At 44.1% G+C, this 23,797-nt stretch overlaps 1 protein-coding gene across 1 annotated transcript in view; it reads right to left on the bottom strand.

Annotated features, from left to right (window-relative positions):
- LOC117225451 (single Ig IL-1-related receptor) overlaps window positions 1-23,797 on the bottom strand; it is a 255,211-nt gene that overhangs the window by 80,036 nt on the left and 151,378 nt on the right. Inside the window, exon 2 of the mRNA XM_033479026.2 lies at window positions 5,688-5,869. Within this exon, the coding sequence (XP_033334917.2) occupies window positions 5,688-5,869 (182 nt within the window). The remainder of the gene's footprint in view (window positions 1-5,687; window positions 5,870-23,797) is intronic.

The raw sequence follows: 23,797 nt of genomic DNA, 5'->3' as shown, positions 1-23,797 counted from the left end.
AAACTTTGGAGACCTCTTCGTGGAGAATGATTGAATAAATTATATTATTGAAACAAGTCTCATAATTAAAACTTTACAAAATCCAAATGAATTCTATCTTTTCACTCGTATGAGTCAATGCACGCTAATCATCATTACAGGTCGGTTGATTTAGTGTTAATAATCGCTATTTATCGAACTCAACTGGACGGCCAGAACGAGGTGCGTCGTTGAGGTCAAAATTTCCATTTTTGAACTTGGCATACCAATCATGAGCGGTTCTTTCAGCTATGGCACCCTTTCCGTACACGAGAGTAACTTTTGCCACCTTCGAACCTTGATTAAAAGCAAAAAGAAGGAGGTGTCAAAAATGCTCGTTTTTCTCAACTCGACATTCCATTTTAATGATCCGAAAATTAACATAAATTAACACGAAACGAAGAAAACAAAACATAGATTCCGGTAAAACAAAACATCCTCTTCCGAGTGATTTAAAACATCACGTCAAAAACATTTAATGACATGCGGAATGTTAAAATTTAAAAAAAACGACGAGAACTTAGTTGCCAGGTTTTGTACAGACGGCGGATTTTTCGCGCTTAAGGTAAAAATTGATGAGAGCAATACAGAATAGTGAAAAGATAATTAATTCGTTGAGATTCTCGAAAAAAGGAATACGGTTTTATCTCACGCCAGTTTTAGACAATTGTCGCAGACAATTTTTCTCCCGCAGGAAGATCAGCCGTCTTGTCGTACGAAGCGGAAATATCGTAGGTCAGAATGTCACTTTGAATTTAGAATTAAAAATATGCTTTTGGAAAACCGTCGGGAATCGATCGCTATCATTTTCGCGAGGATTGATTAACGACGAAGAATTTCCAATCGGTGCAGCCGTGACAGAGAAATCGCGACAACGACCAGGCAACGCTGGTGTAAAAAATCAAATTGGAGAACGAGCACGCTGTCTCGCTTGTTAATAATTCCCGAAGCACCGTCGAAGTTAAAACAATATCGAGTCGAACTAAATATTTTATATTTCGATTCTCCTGTATTCTCCTGCATGCAATCGAACGATCGCAGTGCAACGATAGATAACCGAAAGTTTCGTGTAGCGTCAGATACACGAAAAATTCGTCGCAATTTTGTCAGTCACAATTGCGCAACAAAAAAGAAAAAAGGAAGAAAACAACCGATATAAAAGCGCCGAGAAGAAACCCGTAATTTGAACGAAAGAACAGTGCAGCGTGGAAACAGGTGAGAGGTTTCCCAGCCACTTGGCATATCGACGTGCTGCATTCGCGAATGAGGCAAATCGCGGGAAAGTTCGGTTCGCGTTTTTACGCATTGCCGAACCGACGACTACAAAAAGTCGAGCGAAAAGAAGAAGCCGTTGTCGCAGTCGATTTATCCTCGCTGACGGGTAAATCATCGAGTCTATACGGACCGGATAACCAAACTAGATCGCCAGTCGGGCGCAATCGTCTCCGAAATTGGACTTCCGGTCCGCGGGCTCGCTCGATGCCGTGGAAGGTGCGTCAAGGGGTTAACTCCCGATCTAGCCCTCTTATCGTTCGATTTACGAGACGCCGGTGTGCTCGGCTCTCGGCTCTCGGTGCTCGGCACTCGGCAGGATTCAGGATGCTCATCTCGCCGCCTTCTCCCTCGTAAACATCGGGATCGGTTTCACCCGGGGAGTTTCACGCGCGTGCTGCCGATTTATTTATCTATCTTCCGAGAGAGAGAGAGAGAGAGAGAGAGAGAGAGAGCAGCCTGCGCCTTTTTTACGATGCAATATTCGCTGCCGGTAAAGTGCGCCGTTCATACCGAGCCTCCCGCCGTCCGCGCTCGGCTCGTCGCTAGTAAACGTGTCGAAAAGTTCGAGCACGTCCGACGCCTTCGTCCGTTTAATCAGAGCGAGAAGCGCTCCCGAGATATTCGGCCACGTCGTAAAAGTGCACGGCGGTAAAAATTCACGTGTTCCGCCTTCAATTAGCGGACAGAGCTCGCGATCTGCTCGCGGCCGGGCACCCGCGGCTCTCCCTCCGATATGCGTGTTCTCCGATCCGGCGCGATCCACTTTCCTTCGGTTACATAATTTCGACACTCGCGTCTCACCGGTTGATTCAATTAGCTGGCCTCGTTCCCACATAGACGGTCGCGCCGGCGCTGATCGTTCGTTCTCGTGTCGCGCTCTTTCTGTGGGAACATCGGCAAATGGTTTCGCTGCTGCCATGATTTCTCGGAGCTCGCTCGTCGGTCGAATCTGGGCTCTGGCCTCGATCGGGGACAAGATCGAACCATTTTCGATCAGATTCCACCGATTTTCGTCGATCTCACCGGTGATTTATCTGCAATGTTTCTCGGCAGTTAGGCGAACAGACCGACTCGCGTTAGCAGAACGCGACTGCGGAAACACGCGAGCACGGATCGCAGATCTTACGCATCTCGCCGAAGATCGCAGTTCCATCGTTTTCCATGCTGCGCGACATGCTTTTAAAGGGCGGAAATGAAAATGTATTTTCCGCCGTTCGCCGGCGCGGGCGATGTTTTATTCCGCGCAAAGATTCTCTAGTTGTCGCCTGGCCAAGATAAAGACGAACAGCCATGAACAATGAAAAAAGAAGCGACGCTGATCCCGAAGGGAAAATGAAGACACGCGGCCCCCGAAGAGTTGGAAAAGAGAAAAAGGGTCGCTGATCCCGTAGATAAAGGCGTCAAAGAGGAGGGCGAGGCGAAGCGGAGAGGCTGCTCTCGCGGGGAAACTCTGTCCTAAAGTCAACAATTACAGATTCTCGAGAAGCTCGACGGATCAGGATAGAGCGAGGGGGTTGAAGCGTGAAAACACAGTGACGGCGATGCTGCCGAGAAAAATGGAACGCATTCCGTGGAAATCCGGCCCCGAAAGGTGGTACGAAAGAATTCGGCGCGGGCGTCGGATCGATGGGCAGAACGAAAATTGCTTTCGTTCTCGGTTATTTACGCTCGTCTTCCGCGAGCCACGGTTTCCAGGGATGATTTACAGGATAGGGTAAGCCGGGGGCGAACGCGAGCACCGATCGGACCTCCGGCGAAACGACGAGGCGATACGGGACGAGACGAGACGAGACGAGCGAGTCGAGACGAGTCGGGTCGTCCGGTCGATAGGCGGTCGCCGTCACGGTCTCCGAAGCGTTCGCGTAGGCGGCCGATTCCAGGAGCCGGCGCGCGAATCGATTCTTCTTCCTGGAAATTAAATGGTCGGTGGTGCGGGGGTTGCGACGGCGGCGGCGGCGGCGGCGGCGGCGGCGCAAGTGCCCGATAAAGAAAGAGGCGCCAAGCACAATGGTTATCGGACGCGTGGCTCGAGAGATAAGTCGCGAGACCCGGCCGGGGGCCGGGCCGAGGGTCGGGCCGGGTCGGGTCGGGCCCCGTTGTCGCCGACGCTTCCGGGAAACGTGATTAGCACCGTTCCTCGAACGAATTTCTGCCGTTTCACGGTATCTCGCGTGTGCCCTCCTACCATGCCGCGATTAATTACGCTCTCACGCTCGTCCCAGTTTACGGCCAACGCCGCTCCTTTTCGCCGCGAAACTTTTCGACCGGCTCTGGATTCCGCGGACCTGTTCCCGTTCTCGCGGCCAACCATTCCGAGCGAATAGGGTCGGGTCGGGGATCAACTGCGGCGATCGGATCGAGCGAGTTTGACAAATATTTAACACTAAAGAGAGAATACTAATAAAAAGAGATATAAAAATAGAAAGAATACTAAATATTGCACCACCGATAGAAATAAACGTTAACAAGATAATCTCGATATCCGGTTTTCCAATATCAGAATTATCTATTGGGATCATCTAATATTATTATTACTATTATTATTATTATTATTATTATATATAATATAATATAATAATATAATATAATGTAATATGTTACGTAATGTAACGTAATGTAACGTAATATAATGCAACATAATGTAATGTAACGTAATGCAACGTAATGTAATGTAACGTAACGTAATGTAACGTAATGTAATGTAATGTAATGTAATGTAATGTAACGTAACGTAATATAATGTAATGTAACGTAATGTAATGTAATGCAACGTAATGTAATGTAATGTAACGTAATGTAACGTGATGCAACGTAATATAACGTAATGTAATGTAATGTAACGTAATGCAACGTAATGTAATGTAACGTAACGTAATGTAATGTAATGCAATGTAATGTAATGTAATGCAATGAAATGTAATGTAATGTAATGTAATGTAATGTAATGTAATGTAATTTAATGTAATATAATGTAATGTAACGTAACGTAATGTAATATAATGTAATATAATATATATATTATATATAATTTTTTATATTTTATCCCCACCCCCAATTGACGCTCAGCTCGTACATAAAAATGAAAAATTTGGAAAGGGAAGATACGATTATTCGAGCTTTCCGTAGCAGTATAGTATAGTAATCGATTGTCAACATCTATAAAAACGAATTATGATGTCGTATCGTACCTTCACTCCCAAACTGACCATTTTCGTATCCAAACTGAGCGTCAATTAGAGAGAATTTACAGTAATCCGAAGACCGGTGTGCAGAGGTGCGAAACATGTAAGACCCAAACACCTTACCAAAAATTAAATTATCTGTCTACATTGGAAGGATCTTAGAATTTCTGGAAACATGACGCATCTCCGAGCCATGCAACTACTTTCCGAAACATTTTCTCGTAGCATCGATCGTAACAGGAGAATATTTCAGGTTTCAGGCGGCTCAACCAGCGCGGTTAGGAACGGATAAACGCAGGAAACGTTTCGACAGAGGGACGATTACGGCATCAGAGGGTGCGTCGAAAAGAGTGCTCCGAATTCGAAGATGGCGAACCGCCATCAAGGGCCGTTCGCCGAGTTTTTCACCCCCATTTTTCAGCCTCTCCTGGCCTCCTCGTCTTCCCGCCTCTCGTTACAGGCATCCGTCTCTGTCGCGGCCGCGACAGCCTCGTTTCCCCGCAATTTCCATCGGCTTCCGGGGCCGACTTCATCCGCCCCCGCACGGGCATTATTCTTCCCCGCCGCGGAATAGCTTTTTTTCGGTTTCGCGAAAACGAGCGTGCCCGTTACGAGATAAATTTCCCTTTGATGCCCGGTACCCGCGGGGAAATGGCCCCGCGGAATGCGAAAGCCAGCGAAAACAGTCGCGGTCTGGTCCCCATTCCGAAATCAAGACCGGCCATTCATCATTCAACCGCCGGAATAATTTCGCTCTCGGTCGGCGAGACCGCGAAGCGCGCGGGACGCGAAAATCTCTACGGGAACGGTTCCCGGGAACACAATGTTGCTCGCAACGTTTTCAAAAAGCTTCATTAAAATTCTAAGTTCTCTGATGCGGCGCGTTAAAATTTCAGCCTCCGGTCGTCGCGTCTCGCATGTTTTTACGCCGGCTTCTCAAATTCGTAAAAGCTCGAGCTTCGAGAACAGTGGGGAATTGTGATAACGGTAGATGCGAAACGGTAGAAACACCCGACACAACGTCTACGCGAGCGGGCTGCGACATTGGCCAAGAAGCTGAAGATCTTCCGACTTGGCTGAAAGAAGAGAGCCCGCGACACGGAAAAGGTCCGAAAACCGCGAAGTAAATTGCGACGAAGTCTCGTGGACAGAAAATTGTCTGAAAAGACGTGGCCGTCTGTTGACGTCAAGGAGAGAAGGGAAGGAACTTACCAAGAACCGCAAGAGTGATGTCTCCCTCGAGGATGGTCGTGTCGTTTCTGGCACGACAGGTGTATCTGCCAGCGTCCGAGGCCCTCACTTTCTGGGTGTAAATTGTCTGATTCGCGCTCTCCGGATACAGGATGAAGTGACTCTCGCCGCCTGGCCACGGATAGGCCCTGTTATCCTTGTACCTGGAACGAGAACAACAGATCTGTTAAGATCCATTCGCAAATCGACCCGAAAGAAGAGCATACGATTTCGCTAAAACTCGACTCTGCCGAACGCAGTGTACTTTGTGGCATCATATAAAAAAGAGAAAACTCGTATAAAAAGAAAAGTTTTATACAGGGTGTCCCAAAAATGTCTTGCAATCCGAAAGTGGCGGGTTCCTCGGGTCATTCGAAGCAACTTCTTCCTTTACAAAAATTCTCTCCGAGGCACCGTTAACGAGTTATTAACGAAAAACAGTGACCAATGAGAGGCGAGCTCGGCTGGCGCAAGGCGACCGAGTCAATGAGCGGAACTGGGCTTCGTGCGCTGGTTGGCTGGGCCGCTTCGCGTCAGCCGTACTCGATTCTTATTGGTCACGGTTTTTCGTTAATAACTCGTCAACGGTGCCTCGGAGAACATTTTTGTAAAGGAAGAAACTGCTTCGAATGATCCGAGGAACCCGCTAATTCCAGATTGCGAGACATTTTTGGGACATCCTGTATATAAATTGAAGATTCCTATTTTGTTTTTATTACGTTTACGTGTAAACTTGCGAGCTTTAGAGAAAAGCATTACATCGTCCATGTGTTTAAACGTAGTGGGGGGGGGGGGGCACAGAATTAGGCGCAGAGCCTCTGAAAGGACACAGAATTAGAGTCAAAAGCATTACTTTTTTATTTTATTCACAACAATATTAAATTAAAAATTTTTCTCAAGCAAAAAATATTTGAAATATCTGAAAAATCGAGACCATATTTTCAACGAATTAAATGAAGCTTCTAATTAAATATTCTATATTTAATGACAGCCTCGGCGAAGCAAAGATTGAATAAAGACACAGACATTGGGACATCTACTCTGGTCGGCGATATTCCAGCAAAAAAAAAGGGAACCTAAATCCTCGAAAGGCGGTGGGTCTTCTGGTCCAAGGCCGACTGTCTTTGGCAATTGAATCTCGCAAATATTTTGTCGGCACGTCGCGTCGCGGTGTTTTTTAGCGGGCGGCGATCGGAAAGCGCTTTGAAAAAGCGGCTGTTCGGCCGGGCCGCGAAGGGCCCGAGCCGCTCCCTTCTCCCTCGCGAGGACAAAGGCGCTCGTTTGCCTCCCGGCTCGTTCACCTGTCTTCCGAGAAGCCTTTATTTGCGCTCACCAGCGCGAGCACTCTCGCTCTCGCTCTCCCTCTCGCTCCTGCTCTCTCGTCGGCGACCCTATCCGAGGCTTACTCCTGCCTCCTGCCTCCTGCCTCCTGCCTCCTGCCCCCGCCGGATATACACGTATATTACGCGGAAGAGATTACGGGACAGGCGCTCGGCTCTCGGAATCCGCTTTCCTACGGAGCGGCGCGACGCGGCGCGGCGCGACGAGGACGAAGGGCGAGGGAGCGAGCGTCCCGTTTCAAAGCGATGCTGATTCGATACATCTTCCGATATGCAACTGTACCCACTGTAAGCTACGATATCAGCTTTTGTCTCTTTGCTTCTCTCCGGCTGCGAGCGTAATCCTGGCTTCGGTAGGTTCTCGCTCTCCGTGGGATCCATCTGCTGGCTTTTTAGCATTTTATAGAGGCGGGAAAGAAATTTGGAGCATAATGTGGAATTCAGTGCCAATTAGTATCGGTAAATGATACTTTAAACGCTCGCGTTTTTCTTCTCCGAGACACATGGTTGAATCGGACTCACGGTTCACAATCGATCGATACAACTGCAATAGGACGGTTACTTTGGTACAGTGTTAACAAGGCCGACGATCACAGTCACTGAAATTCCCACAAAGTCGAAGCAATTAAATCAATTAAACCGTAACTAGAAAGTTAGAATTGATCGTAGCGGAAGACATCGGAACTCTTTCGCATCCGAGACATCCTAATCAAATTCACTGAAACTCGACTATGCCGAACGGAGTACTTCGTGGCATCATATAAGAAAGAGAAAACTCGTATAAAAAGGAAAGTTTTACATATAAATTGAGAAGATTTCTATTTTTTTGTATTACACGTTCACGTGTGAAATTGCGAGCTTTAGAGAAAAGCATTACATTGTCCATGCGTTTAATTGTGTGTTTAATCGCCCTAGTCAAATATTACAATGAAAACGTATTTTCAAAATTGGTAAAATATTAGTGTCGCCCATATGTGACCGACGCGGCGTACAACGTGTTAAATTACGTTCTTACTGATTTATACGATAAATAATGTGTTGATGGCCTTGGATCGAGCTTGATCCACGTGATAAACGCGATTAAGTGATTAATAAACGTGATAAAAGTGATTAAAAGTTTAGACATCGAGGTTCTACTATAACAATCCTGTCAATAGTTCACTTTGTCGTGTCACAAGCTGGTTGCACATAGACGCTGATTCGAATTAACCCATTATCCGTCAATGTCCCATTTTTGGAACACTTTTTCAGATTTTTTCTTTTAAAGACTGCAACTTCTAAATGAAATATATACATTATAAAATACAATAAAATGCATTAAAATAATGAGAGCATATCATATGCTCCATGAAAGTATTAAGAATTGCCGCTATTTTGTTTGAAATCATTGTAAACTTCAGGTTGAAACTAATAATCTCAATTTAATTTTTTTTCGAATTTTTGAATTGCGGCGGGTAATGGATTCACCGTTTGACTGCTGAGGAGCGCTATCGCGCTCTTCTTATGTTGTGCCAAAAATGCGAAGAGCGCGATAGCGCTCCTGTTTTTTTTTTTAATGCCAAGACTGCGGAGAGCGTAATAACGCTGCTCTAAATCAGGTAGAAGAGTTAAACCTAATTTGCTCTATTTGTAAAAAGGGAATTCACGCGCTTTGTATAGCAAACCAACCGTGTAGAAGATCATAAGAAATTATTGGTGTTAATTTGACTGAATTATAAGTGTTTATTACCAACTTTATTCGCAAAATTAATGAAAACAAATTTATGTAAATAAGTGGCATTTTTTAATTGTTGTTGTTGCAAAGCAATGCAAGTGAGTCTATTGTATGAAAAGTGTTTTACATTTTCTCCCATACACGCGCAATTAGTGCCGCAGTTTTGGCATATGTCCGAAACAATACGTCCGCAGCCAAACGGTTGAACTACTCTTCCTCGCAAAATACGTACAAATATAGCTCGTTGCTGAGAAAACAGTAAAGAATAAATGAGCCGTTTATTTTGAAAGTGGCATAAGTCACTTTACCGTAATGAAAAGTGATGATTTTTTAATGTTTATACGAAATTATTTATACCGAGAAAAATATCAGTATCCTGAGATAATAAATGCAAGTAAATCTTCTCGAAAGTTAGCATCCATATTTTTAAACGTGTTAAAACGCAAACCCTTAAATATATCGACTTAAAAACAAAGTGACTTACGCCACTCTCAAAATAAACGGCTCAAATCGTACGAAATATTTCTGAAGTACAGTAATTTCTCTCTAATTCGCGCTCGGACTGCGCGCAAAGATGGACAATTCGGGAAGAGGAGATACGATTATTCGAGCCTTGCGGCTCCTTTTCACAGTTGTGAACCATCGGTATCTATAAAAACGAGCCGCGAGGCTCGAACAATCGTACACATTTTTGTGCGCAATCTGAGCGCGAATTGCGGAGAAATTACTGTAAAAGCACGCGATACTCAACAATCCGGTGATCAAGAAACAATGTCTGAAATGTCGGACCTAGACATTGCCAGCCGTCGTCCAAGGTTCAATGAAATCTCGGGGTGGAAGTCGCCGGAGACAGTAGACGTTGATTACGCAGTCGTTCGAATCGATTCCGCGGCGGACTGGCTTTTCTGTTCGAGGAACCGATTACCTGGGGAAAAACGGAGCGCAGGTATTGCTTTTATCGTCGGCGACCACGTGCGACATTTCCACGAGTCCCGACGTCTCGACGCGACGCGACGCCGCCGCGCGTGTCGCAGGTCGCAAGTCGCAACGGTGTTGCGTCCTGTCGCGTTCAGCGTTCTCGGAAAAGTTCGCCGACGAACTGCTCCGGACATCGATCCGTCGTTCTTCGATCGGCCCGTTGCCTCGTTCTCGTTGGTACCGCACTGTTTGCGACTAATATTCTTGCGTAACACGTGCTCGCCGGCTGTGTTATCGTGACACCCGCATGAGAACACAAGGGCGGGTGCGTTGCACTTGCGGACTTCTGGCGTGCATTTCGATACCATGAACTTCGCGACCGATTCTTCAACTACGATGCAGTTTTTATTGGGTTGGCAACTAAGTAAATGCCGATTTCAATTATAGATGTCTCTCACTCGTATTTTTATGATATCCGTAAATGTTATATTATAGAATTATTATTATTATTATTATTATGTTATTTTTTATTATCCGTGAATGTTAGCAACTGGACAAATTGAATGCAGCGGTCAAGGAAAAGCGACCAGAATTGGTCAATCGTAAAGGTGTCATTTTCCACCAGGACAATGCTAGGCCGCACGCGTCTTTGTCCACACGGCAAAAATTGATGGATATTGGTTGGGAATTGATGTTACACCCACCATATAGCCCTGATCTCGCGCCATCGGATTACCACTTATTTCGATCCCTGGACAACTCCCTTCGTGGTAAAACTTTTAGCCATAATGACGCTGTAAAATCTCACTTAACTCAATTTTTGGCCGAAAAGGATCAGACTTTCTACGAGCGTGGAATTTTCAAGTTGTCAGAGAGATGGCAAAAGGTCATCGAACAAAATGGAAAATACATTACAGATTAAACTTCATTCCAAGTAAAAAAATTGTTTATTTCATTGAACAAATCGGCAATTACTTAGTTGCCAACCCAATATTTTCGTTCTTGACATCGTGACCCTTCTGTTTTACCGAAAATCGGACGCGTCGATGCATTCTTCGATACTTAAATTATATTAAATTATTTTAAGTACGAGCAGTCAATGTCCTCGAATTAATTTTACGCACAGCGAAATGCGCCAGATTTTAATTGTATATTATTCTTCTTATTATTATTATTTAATTTTACATTTTTCTAACGCACTTGGACGCAAGTGCCGTCGAAAGTTCGCGCCAAGATTCTCCCAAAACAATTATATTTGGATGACAATGGAACAGCAATTATCGAAGCATCGATGAGGACATTAGAGTTGAAATGCACTACATTTTAATTGTATATTCTTATTACTATTATTATTTAATTTTACATTTCTCTAACGCACTTGCACGCAAGTGCCGTCGAAAGTTCGCGCCAAGATTCTCCCGAAAAAATAATATTTGGACGACAACGGAACAGCAATTATCGAAGCATCGATGAGGACATTAGAGTTGAAATGCACTACATTTTAATTGTATATTATTATTATTATTATTTAATTTTACATTTCTCTAACGCACTTGGACGCAAGTGCCGTCGAAAGTTCGCGCCAAGATTCTCCCGAAAAAATAATATTTGGACGACAACGGAACAGCAATTATCGAAGCATCGATGAGGACATTAGAGTTGAAATGCACTACATTTTAATTGTATATTATTATTATTATTATTATTATTATTATTATTATTATTTAATTTTACATTTTTCTAACGCACTTGGACGCAAGTGCCGTCGAAAGTTCGCGCCAAGGTTCTCCCGAAAAAATAATATTTGGACGACAACGGAACAGCAACTATCGAAGCATAGATGGAGACGTTAGAGTTGATTGAATAATCGTCACGGTCGAGTATACGGTGCGTAGGATCATCGGCGATCGTCTCGATCCAAATCTTGTCTGCTCGGATTCTGTTTTCTCCGGAGAAACCGGCAAGAAGATCGAACGAAAAGGGCGATCGCCGAGTGTCCTCATTCTGTTTCGAGGGAAAATATTGGGAGAAACGTTCCGTGCCATCGCGACGACTGATTTCTCAGCAAACAGAGAGTTAAACGACGAAATCACTGGCGAGCAATCGGGATCGACGGGATCGACGGGCGCGAGGAGCCCGCAGCGGCCCGGCCCGGCCCGGCTTCTTCTCCAAACAAACACTCTCGGACCGTGTATTTTCGCTGGGCCACGAGACCTGAATAATTAACTCCGAGCGGTTCCGTGGTTCGGTTATTAAAACGGGAGAAAAATGAATCGGCGAGTGCTCCGGGACGTTCGGAGAATCGACGGGGAGCGCGTTTTTGAAACTGCCGAATTACCAGCCATTTATTTTAAGCACGGTCTTCGTAATTGGAAGATTTCACTCGAGGTGAAATGCCTTCGTGAAATTTAGAGTGAATTGTTTAAATTATTCATGTTAGGCGCCGTCGTTTGCAAACAATCTCCTAATAATTTCGAGGTTTTACTTAATGTAACACGCTGTCACAAATTTATAAGAAAGCCGCTGTGCCGATCTTACACATACTTTCGTGTTTCTATTAATCATTATTATTTCATTAATAAATTATTAATATATGTTTCGTGTATTTATTATTTACTAAGGAAAATCTCAATGTTTTAGCATTTATTTACACTTGGTATTTATTTAGCATTCATTTACATTTAGTATTTATTCACTATTTATTTACACTTGCTATTTATTTAGCATTTATTCACGTTCAATATTTATTTCTTTGTTTGCAGACAAATTAAGAAATTGGCGAGTTTCAAGGTTAATCGAATGCTTAAATGTCGACGCCAAGAGAACAGAAAATTGTATTCCGACTGAAAAGAACAGAATGCGTCCACGCTAAACAGGTTATTATTAGAGTTGAGAGATTACACTAATGTAGAGAGAGAGATTACTAATTTCAGTCGTCGAAGTAGAACGAGGTGTTAACGACGCCTTGAAAAACCTATGGAAATCGCTGGTTCATTCGGACGAGTCATTTTTCCGTCTGTTATTTAACCGTTATGCTATCTAATCGTTTATGACAAGATACATAGTTGCACAGAAATGGGACGCCCGATTAATCCGGACTTCGAAGTTGACAGCCTATCGATCAACGAGAAAAGCTTAATGGATGTTTATCCTGTCCCGAAGATCGACACATTTTTTTGTCCATAGAAAGCAGCGAATTGCTCATCTATTGATAAGCCACGGCTCCGTTTAGCGATACCGTAGCCCGTCGTCCATTAAATGGATTTCGAATATCGGTATCGGTAACCTGTAAAACCGCTTGCGCGCCTCGCGCACTAAAATATCAATTTCACGAGCGAACACGACCGATGGATATTTTCGTTTCGGGCACTCGTCGATGGCCGCTTCGATCGGTCTTCGACTCGCCGGCCGCCTTCCATCAATATGTAATCTCTTAACATTCACTGTTTTCTTTCGGTAACGCGAGACTCCACTTTGCTTTTCGTGTATTTTCGCGCGCTCGGTTATTCCCTGCAATCAAATTCATCACGGTCGCATTAGAAATTTCACCCCGCCGTCGCTTTTCTTTCTCGGGGAACAGAAATTTCACGACATCCGCTGCACTTTATTTTTTTTTCAAATTCCGTCGCGGTGCTCGCGTTTCGTTGCGAATGTAAAATTGAGAATCAATGCAATTTGTGCATATATTTGTAGCATATAGACCAGTGATGGCGAACCTATGACCCTCGCAGACTTTTTAACACGTTGAATGCCACGCCACAGTTTTACAGAAATTGTCCGTGGCGCCACGCAAAAATGTCTCGCAATTCGGAAATGGGGGATTCCTGTGGTCATTTGAAGTAACTTTTTCCTCAGCGAAAATGCAAACCGCTGCTTTGTTTACGAGTTATTAACGAAAAACTCTGACCAATAAGAAGCGAGCTCGGCCGGTGCGAGGCGGCCCAGCCAACGGACGCGCGAACCCCAGTTCCGCTTATTGGCTCTGCTGTCTCGCGGCAGTCGATCTCGCCTCTCATTGGTCACTGTTTTTCGTTAATAATTCCTAAACGAAGCCGCGGATTGCATTTTCGTCAAGGAAAAAGTTGCTTCAAATGACCCGAGGAACCTCCCGTTTGCGGATTGCGAGACATTTTTGGGACACCCTGTATAATGTTGAAATATTATCTGCAATAGATAAGTTACAGTGTATAACCATGTTTGACATGTTAATTGCGGTAGGGGTCACTGTTTGTATTGACGATGGTAATAATACCAAATTTTGGATATTGACATTCGTTTTAAATTATATATGTTTCTATCAATTTAGGCGCGCCGGTCCCCATGGGGCCCCCATGGCGTCACCGCCAAGTTAAGTGCCGGTCACCGGTGACCTCCGTGGCATAAATGACCCACGCGTTGGTTTCTGTGAACTTATTTTTGATGTCATAAAAGTGAGAATGGACAATCAAAAATATGAAGAAAATAAAAATAATATCTAATAATAATAATAATAATAAAATAAAAAATAAAATATAATGTCTAATAATATCTATGTGATTTTCTTTATTCCTTGTACTCAGTGCAAGGCTGACTGCCGCATGGTATCACCCCATTTATATCAGTTCTTTGACGTCGACCATTATTTTTTGCTCTTCGCTTGTAAAGTTGCTCTACACTTCAAAGTTGTAAAACAAAAAGGAAACGTAAACTTTTTAGAGGATTTTAAAAGCGAGTACCAAAAAAAAGTAGTTTTTAGCCATCCTCCCCTCCCCCTTCCAAGTGACCCACGAGCTAGTACAAAAAGAAAATAATGAACAAAATTTGACCCGCTTCTCAAAAAGGTTCGCCATCACTGTAGGCACTCTATTTCGAGTCGCAACGTTGTTTCACCGTTCATAAAGAGCTCCGTAATCGAATTTCCGACGCACCGAGAGCGTCGGTTTCTCGAAGAGTCGGAATGTACGGAGATGTGGTATGTAATTCAATGCGCAAATCGAACGGAACGAATCGAATAAAATTCTACCTGCTTCATTAACGAAGAAAATGAAGTCCGCTCGATTTTCATTCGAATGTGACGGAATGCTTGCCCGAAATGCGATTAACAAATTAGCAGTCCGATGGCGAACAGTTACACGCGTCCGGTGGAGAAACGACTGACTCGCGGACTGCAGATTTCATGCATCTACAATAAAATTATGTAGATGAAATACTCCTGTCGCTTGGCGTCGATGCGGCCAATTTGTATTCCGCGGGAAGATCCGCTACTCGTTCATCGTTCCCATAAAAGTACCACTGAAATGCGAAATTAGCGCGAGGATAGGTTTTGTATTCCACCGATCTTTGCATAGAAGTCAGAGAAGGCGGAGATTTTTCACGTGGAACGGCGACAGCGAATTAGTTAAAACTGTGAAAAGCGACGGCCGAGAGAGAGAGAGATCGCGCCGATACGAGAAATGAAAAATCGCGGCGGCGACGCGTCGGAAACGCGGCGGAAACGCCCGCGGTAAAATATTCGCGGCAGACTCGCGAAACAATTAGAGGAAATCATCGCGCGTCGCGCGTCGGCGTCGCGCGTCGGGGCGGGCCGGGCCGGGTCGTTTAATGGTTTACATTTGTTCCGGCTGATTACCGCAGTCCTTTCTCGCCGAGGGCGGCCGTCTAGCTTCCCGGCCAACTTTCCTTAATCGACTGCAACTGGAAATTAATTACGAACCGTTCCCGGGGCCCGGCCGCTCCGCTACGCTTCGCTATGCACCGCGCCGCGCCGTGGAAAATGAATCGCCGCGAATTAACATTTGCGACTGTGTTCCGCAGCTCGTCGCCCATTGGTCTCTGAAAGGCGAGCGAATCCGGTCGGATCGAATTTTCCAAAGAGAAATTCGAAACTCGATCCCGCGATGGGAAAGTCGAGGACTGCGGGGTCGGCAGAAAAGGAAAATCCCGCGCTATCTTATCCGTCTCTCGGTTCGCGCGCCGCGTCGTTTTAATATCCCGCAAGAGGAATGTCGGGAAAACAGGAAAAGAAGACCGTGGATGCTGGAAAGGGTTTGCTCCACTCCTCTTTGTCGAACGAAAGTCGACGCTCGATCATCCGCGGCTGCTTTTCTGTAATTCTTAATGCTCTCTACCTCTTTCGCCGCAAATAACGCTGCGAAATCGGCGTTCCCGGGATCTTTCGTTGCTGATACGAGGAAACGCGTCTTCAGCTATGGTTGCTGCTGTTGCGAACCTTCTGCGGAGGGATTGTGGAAACAATCGAATTTATGGGCTTCCGTTAAACGAAGTGTCATAGAGCGTATTAGTACGTTTTTGTTACGACTTCACTATAAGACATCTGCGGATCTTTATGCAAAACAAAAATTATCTAAGTCATTGCAGGAAACGCGAGTCTCACGAAAATGACTTTTCTGTTTTAATAATTTTAATAAATCGTACTTATAATATACGTATAATTAAATATATTTAATTATTATTATGTAATTAAATACAGGGTATCCCAAAAATGTCTCGCAATCTGGAAATGGCGGGTTTCTCAGATCATTTGAAGCAACTTCTTCCTTTACAAAAATTTCCTCCGAGGCACCGTTAACGAGTTATTAACGAAAAACAATGACCAATGAGAGGCGAGCTCGGCTGGTGCGAGGCGACCGAGCCAATGAGCGGAACTAGGCTTCGTGCGCTGGTTGGCTGGGCCGCCTCGCGTCAGCCGTACTCGATTCTTATTGGTCACTGTTTTTCGTTAATAACTCGTTAACGGTGCCTCGGAGAAAATTTTTGTAAAGGGAACAGTTGCTTCAAACGATCCGAGGAACCCGTCATTTCCGGATTGCGAGACATTTTTGGGACACCCTGTATTTTTAATTATATAAATATGATTAATTTTTATAAATATAATTTAAATGTATTTATAATATAATATAAATATAAATCTCTCGTCTCTACAATTTCATTTTTGACCTAGCCGTTTTTCTCAAAAATGCATAAAATGCGCGGTCTAGTCGTTATGCTATGTCAGAAGTACATTACTGAAATCGTTCGAAGCATTTTATATTGCACAAATAGACCTTCGATGTGGACAAAACAATTTCTCGATAGATTAAACGACAAGTATAAGTAAATTCTCCCCAATTTCTCTCAGCTTAGAAAAGGGGGATACAATTATTTGAGCTATGCGGCTCTTTTTTATAGTCGCCGATTATCGACAACTACAAAAATGAGTATAATCGAATAATCGTATCTCCTCTTTCCGAGTTGTCCATTTTTGTCACCAAGCCGAGAGAAAATTCGGCAGAATTTACCGTATCGCGACAGATGCTGTAAATATCGTTTAAAATGACAAAACATTTAATTTCGATTTTCTCGCGCGCGACAGACACATTCACAGTAATTTTGTATAACCCCCGTTAGGACGGAACAAAACGGAATCCGAAGTTGCCCGGAAGCATTCCCGGCGATTTCAGCCGGCAGTTTCACTTGCCGAACAAATTCTACGGCCAGGATGACGCGGTTCCGGCGCGAGAACGTACCATCGGAAAACCTCGGCTTCCGCCGGCCTGGAAATTACGCGGGAACATTCTCTCGCGAGAGATTTCTAACGCAAGTTTCGCGTTTCCGTGGAAAAAAATGTGCCCGGACTCGTCGGATCCGCCGCTTTCATTGACGAACTTGGTTAATGAAAATTCGAACGAAATCGAATTTCTTTCGCTAATGGTTTCACTAAATGCGGAACGCAATAAAGCCCAGCAGAGAGTACGGAATATCGGTCTGATTTTATGCCCCGCATATTTTCGAACATCCACTTCACGTGCGCCACACATATTCCCCGGCATAATTTCATTCCCCCGCCGATCTTCATTTTTACAAACGAATTTGAAAGCTTCGCGGAAAACTCTGCTCCGCGTCGGTAACTTGAAATATTAGCCGCGCACGTTCGAATATTCATATAATCGAAACGAAACAACCTCGGAATGTTGCGAATTATACGAAAAAGCCGACGCAGGAGCCTCGCTCGCTTCAAAAATCATTTAAGCTCGCAAAAACGGTCGGATAAGCGGTTTTACATTTTTGAATTTGTAATTATTGAAATCGTAAAGCTGCTCCCCCATTGAATCGTTCCACATAAGAATTGATTGAATATCTCCTGCATACGATACATATGTACATATGTATACGTAAACGGGGTGTAATTAATTCTCTGTACGACTTAATTCCGACGCTCCGTTCGGAAAATTCACCGGCAGAATTCTCGTCGATGGCATAAAACAGCAGCCGGTCCAGGATCAACGATCGCAATTCCGTGTCGCGGCCGCGCGTTTGTCCCGCTCGGCCGGAAGCTCGACGGCCGGGATCGCGATAAATGCGGCTCTCGCGAGCCTCGGACCGCGGATTTATCCCTGCGGTTCGTGTTTTTCGAGCAGGACGAGACCGGAAACAGAAACGGAGACAGCAAAAGCAACGGCAACCTCGATGCTCTATGCTCGATGCTTCGATCAGCCGTCCGAACATCGAGATCACCGCGATTCCGGTCGACGGATATCGGCCAGAATGACCGGCGGCGAATCGCCGTCGCGTAATTTTCCAGCGGCAATTTAGGACACTGTTGCAGGTAACTAATTAAAGCTAATGAAAAGTAGGCGGGGTGTTTAGAAGCGGCGGAACGGCGACGGGGAAGAGGGAGGGGCGAGGCGAGGGTGATCGCGCCGCGGCGTTTTATTTGCGCGAGCCAACGAGCAGCTGTTCCAGGTGCTCGGCGTTAATTAAAGCCGATAAGCGATCGAGCCGCGAGGAAATCTCCCGAACCGTTCCATCCGCAGACTCCGGCGACCGTTTACAAAGAAGGTCTACGACCCGGCTATGTTTTAGCTCCTCGGGCCCCCGCCCCCAGCCCTGCCATTTTTATCGACATCGCGCCCGGCCTGCGCGGACTCGTCGACGATACAAGTTAAATTAGTACTCGAACACCCCTGAAAGCGCGTCGGCAAAAAGAGCATCGCAGAACACGCGCGTATCTTGTAAAAAAGGAACAGGTGCTCTGTCCGATTCGCAGGAGACCGCGCGGAGAAAGTTCCTTCGTTTTGTTTCTCCGAGCTCCCCAATAAAAATGTAAATTCATAAAGACACGAAGTTTCCGGAATCGATTTAGAAGTGAGAAGAGTATCGTGAGAAATACGATAGTGCGCTGGAATTTTGATTAGTTGTGCGGAACGATGCATAGAAAATGAAGGGAACACCGTCGGAATAATATCGGAAAGCAAACCGAACTCCGCCAGGAAAACGGCCGGAGCCAGGGAAAAACGGGACCAACCTACGATAAAATCCCCAGGTGGGTTCTAACGATAAAGAACCGCAGGAAGTGGCCCTATCAGAGCCGTTAGGACGTCGGGGGGCCACCGTGGATCACACGCCTATGGTCCCCCGAACGCAGAACCGGCTTCGCGCAGCGGCGTGAATTTTCGCGAATAAAGGGAAACCTTTTTCGCCGGGAAATCCTCGGTAACAAGTTCCCTTTCATTTTTCCTGCACGCGGCCCTGTCGATGAGCGTTCCCAACAGCGCTCTCGCCGTCTAAATGGCCCCTATTAAGGCCCGTTCCATTCTAACTTCGCTTTTCCCGGGATTTTTTCTCCCGCAAGCGCGGCGCCGGGCCAGAATTCCGCGCGGATCGCGATAACAATTATTGTTATCGTTATTACGTACGCAACGGCGGCGAGGCGACACCGGAGACCTCTTCCCTCTTTCCCTCTTTTTCCGAGCCGACGCTAGTTTTCTATGCCGGTTAGCTTGGAGGAGCAAAAAAATTACGAACGCTTTCTAGGACGTTACGACCCGCGCCGCGGTTTCCGAGAATCGACCGCGACACGAGATGCAGTTGCAACACGCACGACCTTCGAGTCGGCTCTCGCGCCTGGAATCGCCTCGATTCCTCGAAACACTGACGCCGGTTGCGTCACCGGCTCGCCCAATTTCTCGATCCGACTTTTATCCGCCCGGCGATCGCCGTTTTTCGCTGGCGAAACAGTTCTCTTCCCGCCTTCCGGCGATGTTTCAACGATTTTCGATCGATTTCACGAGAAATCCACGGTTTTCTCGGATGACGCCGGCGTCATTCTTTGCCCGAGGAATCTCTCGTCGTGACGACGGGCTTTCGTCCGACGTTTTTTTCATCGCTAATTGAGCAGAAGAGGCGTGCGAATGCAGGACTATCCGCGGCGGTCGGCGGATTTCTTAGAGTTTGCACTTGGAAAACATCGTCCGTGTTCTCCAATTGTACGTAGCCTACAGAGATCAGCGATTCAGATTCATTAAGCCTGTACATTGTTGTACATTAATCGAATTCCACGGAATTCCAACGAGTGCGTTCCGCATCGTTATCCTCTTAGCTTAGTGTCGAGCAACTTCTAAAAGCAATTTCGTACGCAACGTTCAATCATACTGTAAATATTTGCTTCGTGTACACTCAGTTTCGAGATCAATTAGTAACATGTGATCGTTTGCCATTCCTATTGTTATATACTGAAGTCGATCATCTAAGAAAAGTGTTTTATTTTTTCATAAACGTCGTTAAGATAAGAGCATTCATTATGCGTGATCAACACAGATATTAGAAAGTGTTCCAATCAATGTTAATAAGACTCTTAAATTGATAATTAAATAAGTTAATCGAGTCTACTTTTTCATATAATAATTATATATAGTACTATGTCGAAGTTATTAATAATCCAACCGGATAGCCCTAAGAAGGAACATAACTTATATTATTGTAAAATCCAATTAATTGGTACATTATTACAGGAAATTTCTTCTGTATAATGATTAATAAATAATAAGATAATAATAAAAAATATTTATTATCGATTAAACTGTGTGCAGTCTCTCACCGACCCAGATATCCTCCGATTAGTCTAAAATGTCAGAAATTCGCACACACGTTTCACAAAAATGATTATTGTAATCGTAGAATGAACGACGTGTTTATCGTAATACAAAGTACATCGGCATTTCTGCAGGAAGAGTGTACTCTCTTGTCGGTCGCAGCTAACAAGTTAATTAAATGTTCCCCGCCCAAGTTTGCTCTGAACTGTCTATAGAGATCGAACAGAAGATACACCGAACTATTACCCAGATACGCTTGCTGTGCTCTACAGCAAACCTCGCAGTACCAATAATTAAATTTCTGTACTCGATTGTGTAACGATTGCGCTAAGCGTGACTTTCCCCGAGTAACTTTCTCGATAGATTCTTGCCCCGTCGACGGGGAAACAATTGATTGCTATCCTCATTGGACCTCGAGGAGGATCGTAACGAACCCTGGACGGTTTCATTCCGTCGAAAATCGGCGTCGGTCAGACGGAAGTCCCGTTCCGCTCGATATCAGACGCATCCGTGGTCGCCGATTTTAATAACCGTCGTTTCGACGTCGATTCCAGATTCGTCGATTCCGGCGAATGAAATTACCATTTCTGCCCCGTCGATCTCGTGACTTCCACTCTCTCTCTCTCTCTCTCTCTCTCTCTCTCTCTCTCTCTCTCTCTCTCTCTCTCTCTTTCTCTCTCTTGCTCCCTCTCTCCTCTCTCAAGAGAGAGAGAGAGAGAGAGAGAGAGAGAGAGAGAGAGAGAGAGAGATCGATAGACGACCAGAGAGATTATTCAACGACACTCTGAAAAACCGTTTCCATGGAAAAACCGTGGCGAGGGGATCGAGGGGATGAAACCGCGGACCAATACCATCCCCGCTGTAACCAACGATGGCCGACGAACTGGATCGCTCGCATTTTTTACCCTGTCGTACCTCGTGACGCCACGATCGCTCATTACTACAAATCGCAAATTAAAAGAGTCCGCACCGTGCCGATACAATGGGAGTAGGTGCGAATTATTGGAGCCTGCGAGTTACCACAGCGCCGGGGAGAATTTATCATCAATTAACTGCGGATCTTTATGCGGGGTGAACAGTTTCTGCGTCGACAGCAGCCAGCAGAAATGAAATTAACTCTTTGTTACCTTCCTCGGGGAACTCGATTATGCTTTATTTAATGTAATACAATGCAATATAATGCAATGTACTTAATGCAATATATCATCTGGTTTGCATACTGCATTTCTATGCATCATATTTTTTTTTAGATTAGTATTATATGTATATATAATGTAATATAATATAATATTATATTATATTATATTATTATTATATTATATTATATTATATTATATTATATTATATTGTATTATATTGTATTATATTGTATTATATTATATTATATTATATTATATTATATTATATTATATTATATTATATTATATTATATTGTATTGTATTATATTATATTATATTGTATTATATTGTATTATATTGTATTATATTGTATTATATTGTATTATATTGTATTATATTGTATTATATTGTATTATATTGTATTATATTGTATTATATTGTATTATATTATATTATATTATATTATATTATATTATATTATATTATATTATATTATATTATATTATATTATATTATATTATATTATATTATATTATATTATATTATATTATATTATATTATATTATATTATATTATATTATATTATATTATATTATATTATATTATTATTATATTATTATATTATATATACATATATATATAATACTAATCTAAAAAAAAATATGATGCATAGAAATCCAGTATGCAAACCAGATGATATATTACATTAAGTATATAGATAGTATTTTCTTTGTAAGCCGATATGAATCTCGGGCGATGCGCTAAACACGAATCTCTTCCAGGTGCTAAATAAAAAGAAAAAGGAACTCGATTATGCATCAGACTTGTACAATTTTCTAATTATTAATATCCTGGTCGTTTCGTATGTATACATACAGGGTGAGACATGGAAACCAAGTGATTTTGGAAGGGGTATTACTCTCTCGTTATAGAAAGGAGGGCCGTGCGCTAGGTGGTGCCGCATTCCTTGGCTCATAGCATTTCACTGTCACTCATAGCAATCATCACGGAGCCGTGGACGCTAGAACATCGAATGTTTGCGTACGATTGTCCTGTTAAAAATAACGAGTCGGCGACCGCAGTTCAACGTGCGTTTCATCCTAGATTTAATATTCATCGAAATGGCTCTGTTCCCGCGCGTGACGCAATCTTGTGTGAACGGAAATGATCATCGCATGCCAGATTTAATTTTCCGAACGTGGATAATAATGAAACGTTATGTACTTACAACGATTTTTCTACCAATAAATTTCTTCCACAGCGAAATCTAATAATTTTATGATTATTCCAAAAACACTTGATTCCCGCGTTTCACCCTGTACAATGAAACCTGGGAAGTTTATTTATCTGTTATTTATCTAGCCAAACGCGTGGAATGCGAAACGAGTCTATCGCTGTCTGGCTTTTATCGTTCCATGTTTTAAAAAAATCCGAGACAATTTCGAGGCATCTATTGTAGTCCCTAATTTAACGTGCAAACGATACTTCGGGCGACTGATCGAACCATGATCTGCAAGAAAGATAAGAATTCGACGGAAAGTTGTAAATACATGAAAAATTGCTAATGATTGCCGTAATCAACTAGGCGCAGCATTCTGTTCCATGCTGGAACGGGGACCGATTGCGAGATCTCGAGATCGCGAGAACGCGTTAGGTAATCGATCGATTTCCCCGTACAAGTTTTCTCGTTGCTCGAAACAGGAACCGCGGATCGAAATTACAGGTACGCAAGAAAGGCGCGCGTAGAGAGAGAGGCCACGCCGGGCGTCGCGTTCTCTCCCGACGATTTCCATAATCAGAGCATAAATCGCGGCGATAATGACGCGGCGATCGCGCCGTCAGAAGCGTTTCCGCGTCCCCGCGTCTCCGCGGCGTGCAATTTTCGATAACCCACCGCAAATCCCCCGGTCCCCGTAATATCATAGGCACATGCGAGCCGATATTCAGCCCGGCAGATTTAATATCGCCCCCGTATATTTACCTGACAAGCTGCCCCGTTGCTTTCTGTCGGTTTCGTCTACTTGGAAATCGAGCTCGAGTTCGGCTTTCGAGGCGATTAGCCCCGTATACGTCAACCGGCGTCAACCTAATCATTTATACAACGATCGTTGCATCTCGAATACAACTCCGCCGAAACGACGGTCTGCTTCG

Source organism: Megalopta genalis, chromosome 2 (assembly GCF_051020955.1).
Source record: "Megalopta genalis isolate 19385.01 chromosome 2, iyMegGena1_principal, whole genome shotgun sequence".
In the NCBI taxonomy this organism is placed as follows: domain Eukaryota; kingdom Metazoa; phylum Arthropoda; class Insecta; order Hymenoptera; family Halictidae; genus Megalopta; species Megalopta genalis.
The sequence above is the reverse complement of the archived record's forward strand: the minus strand, read 5'-3'. Positions and strand labels throughout refer to the sequence as shown.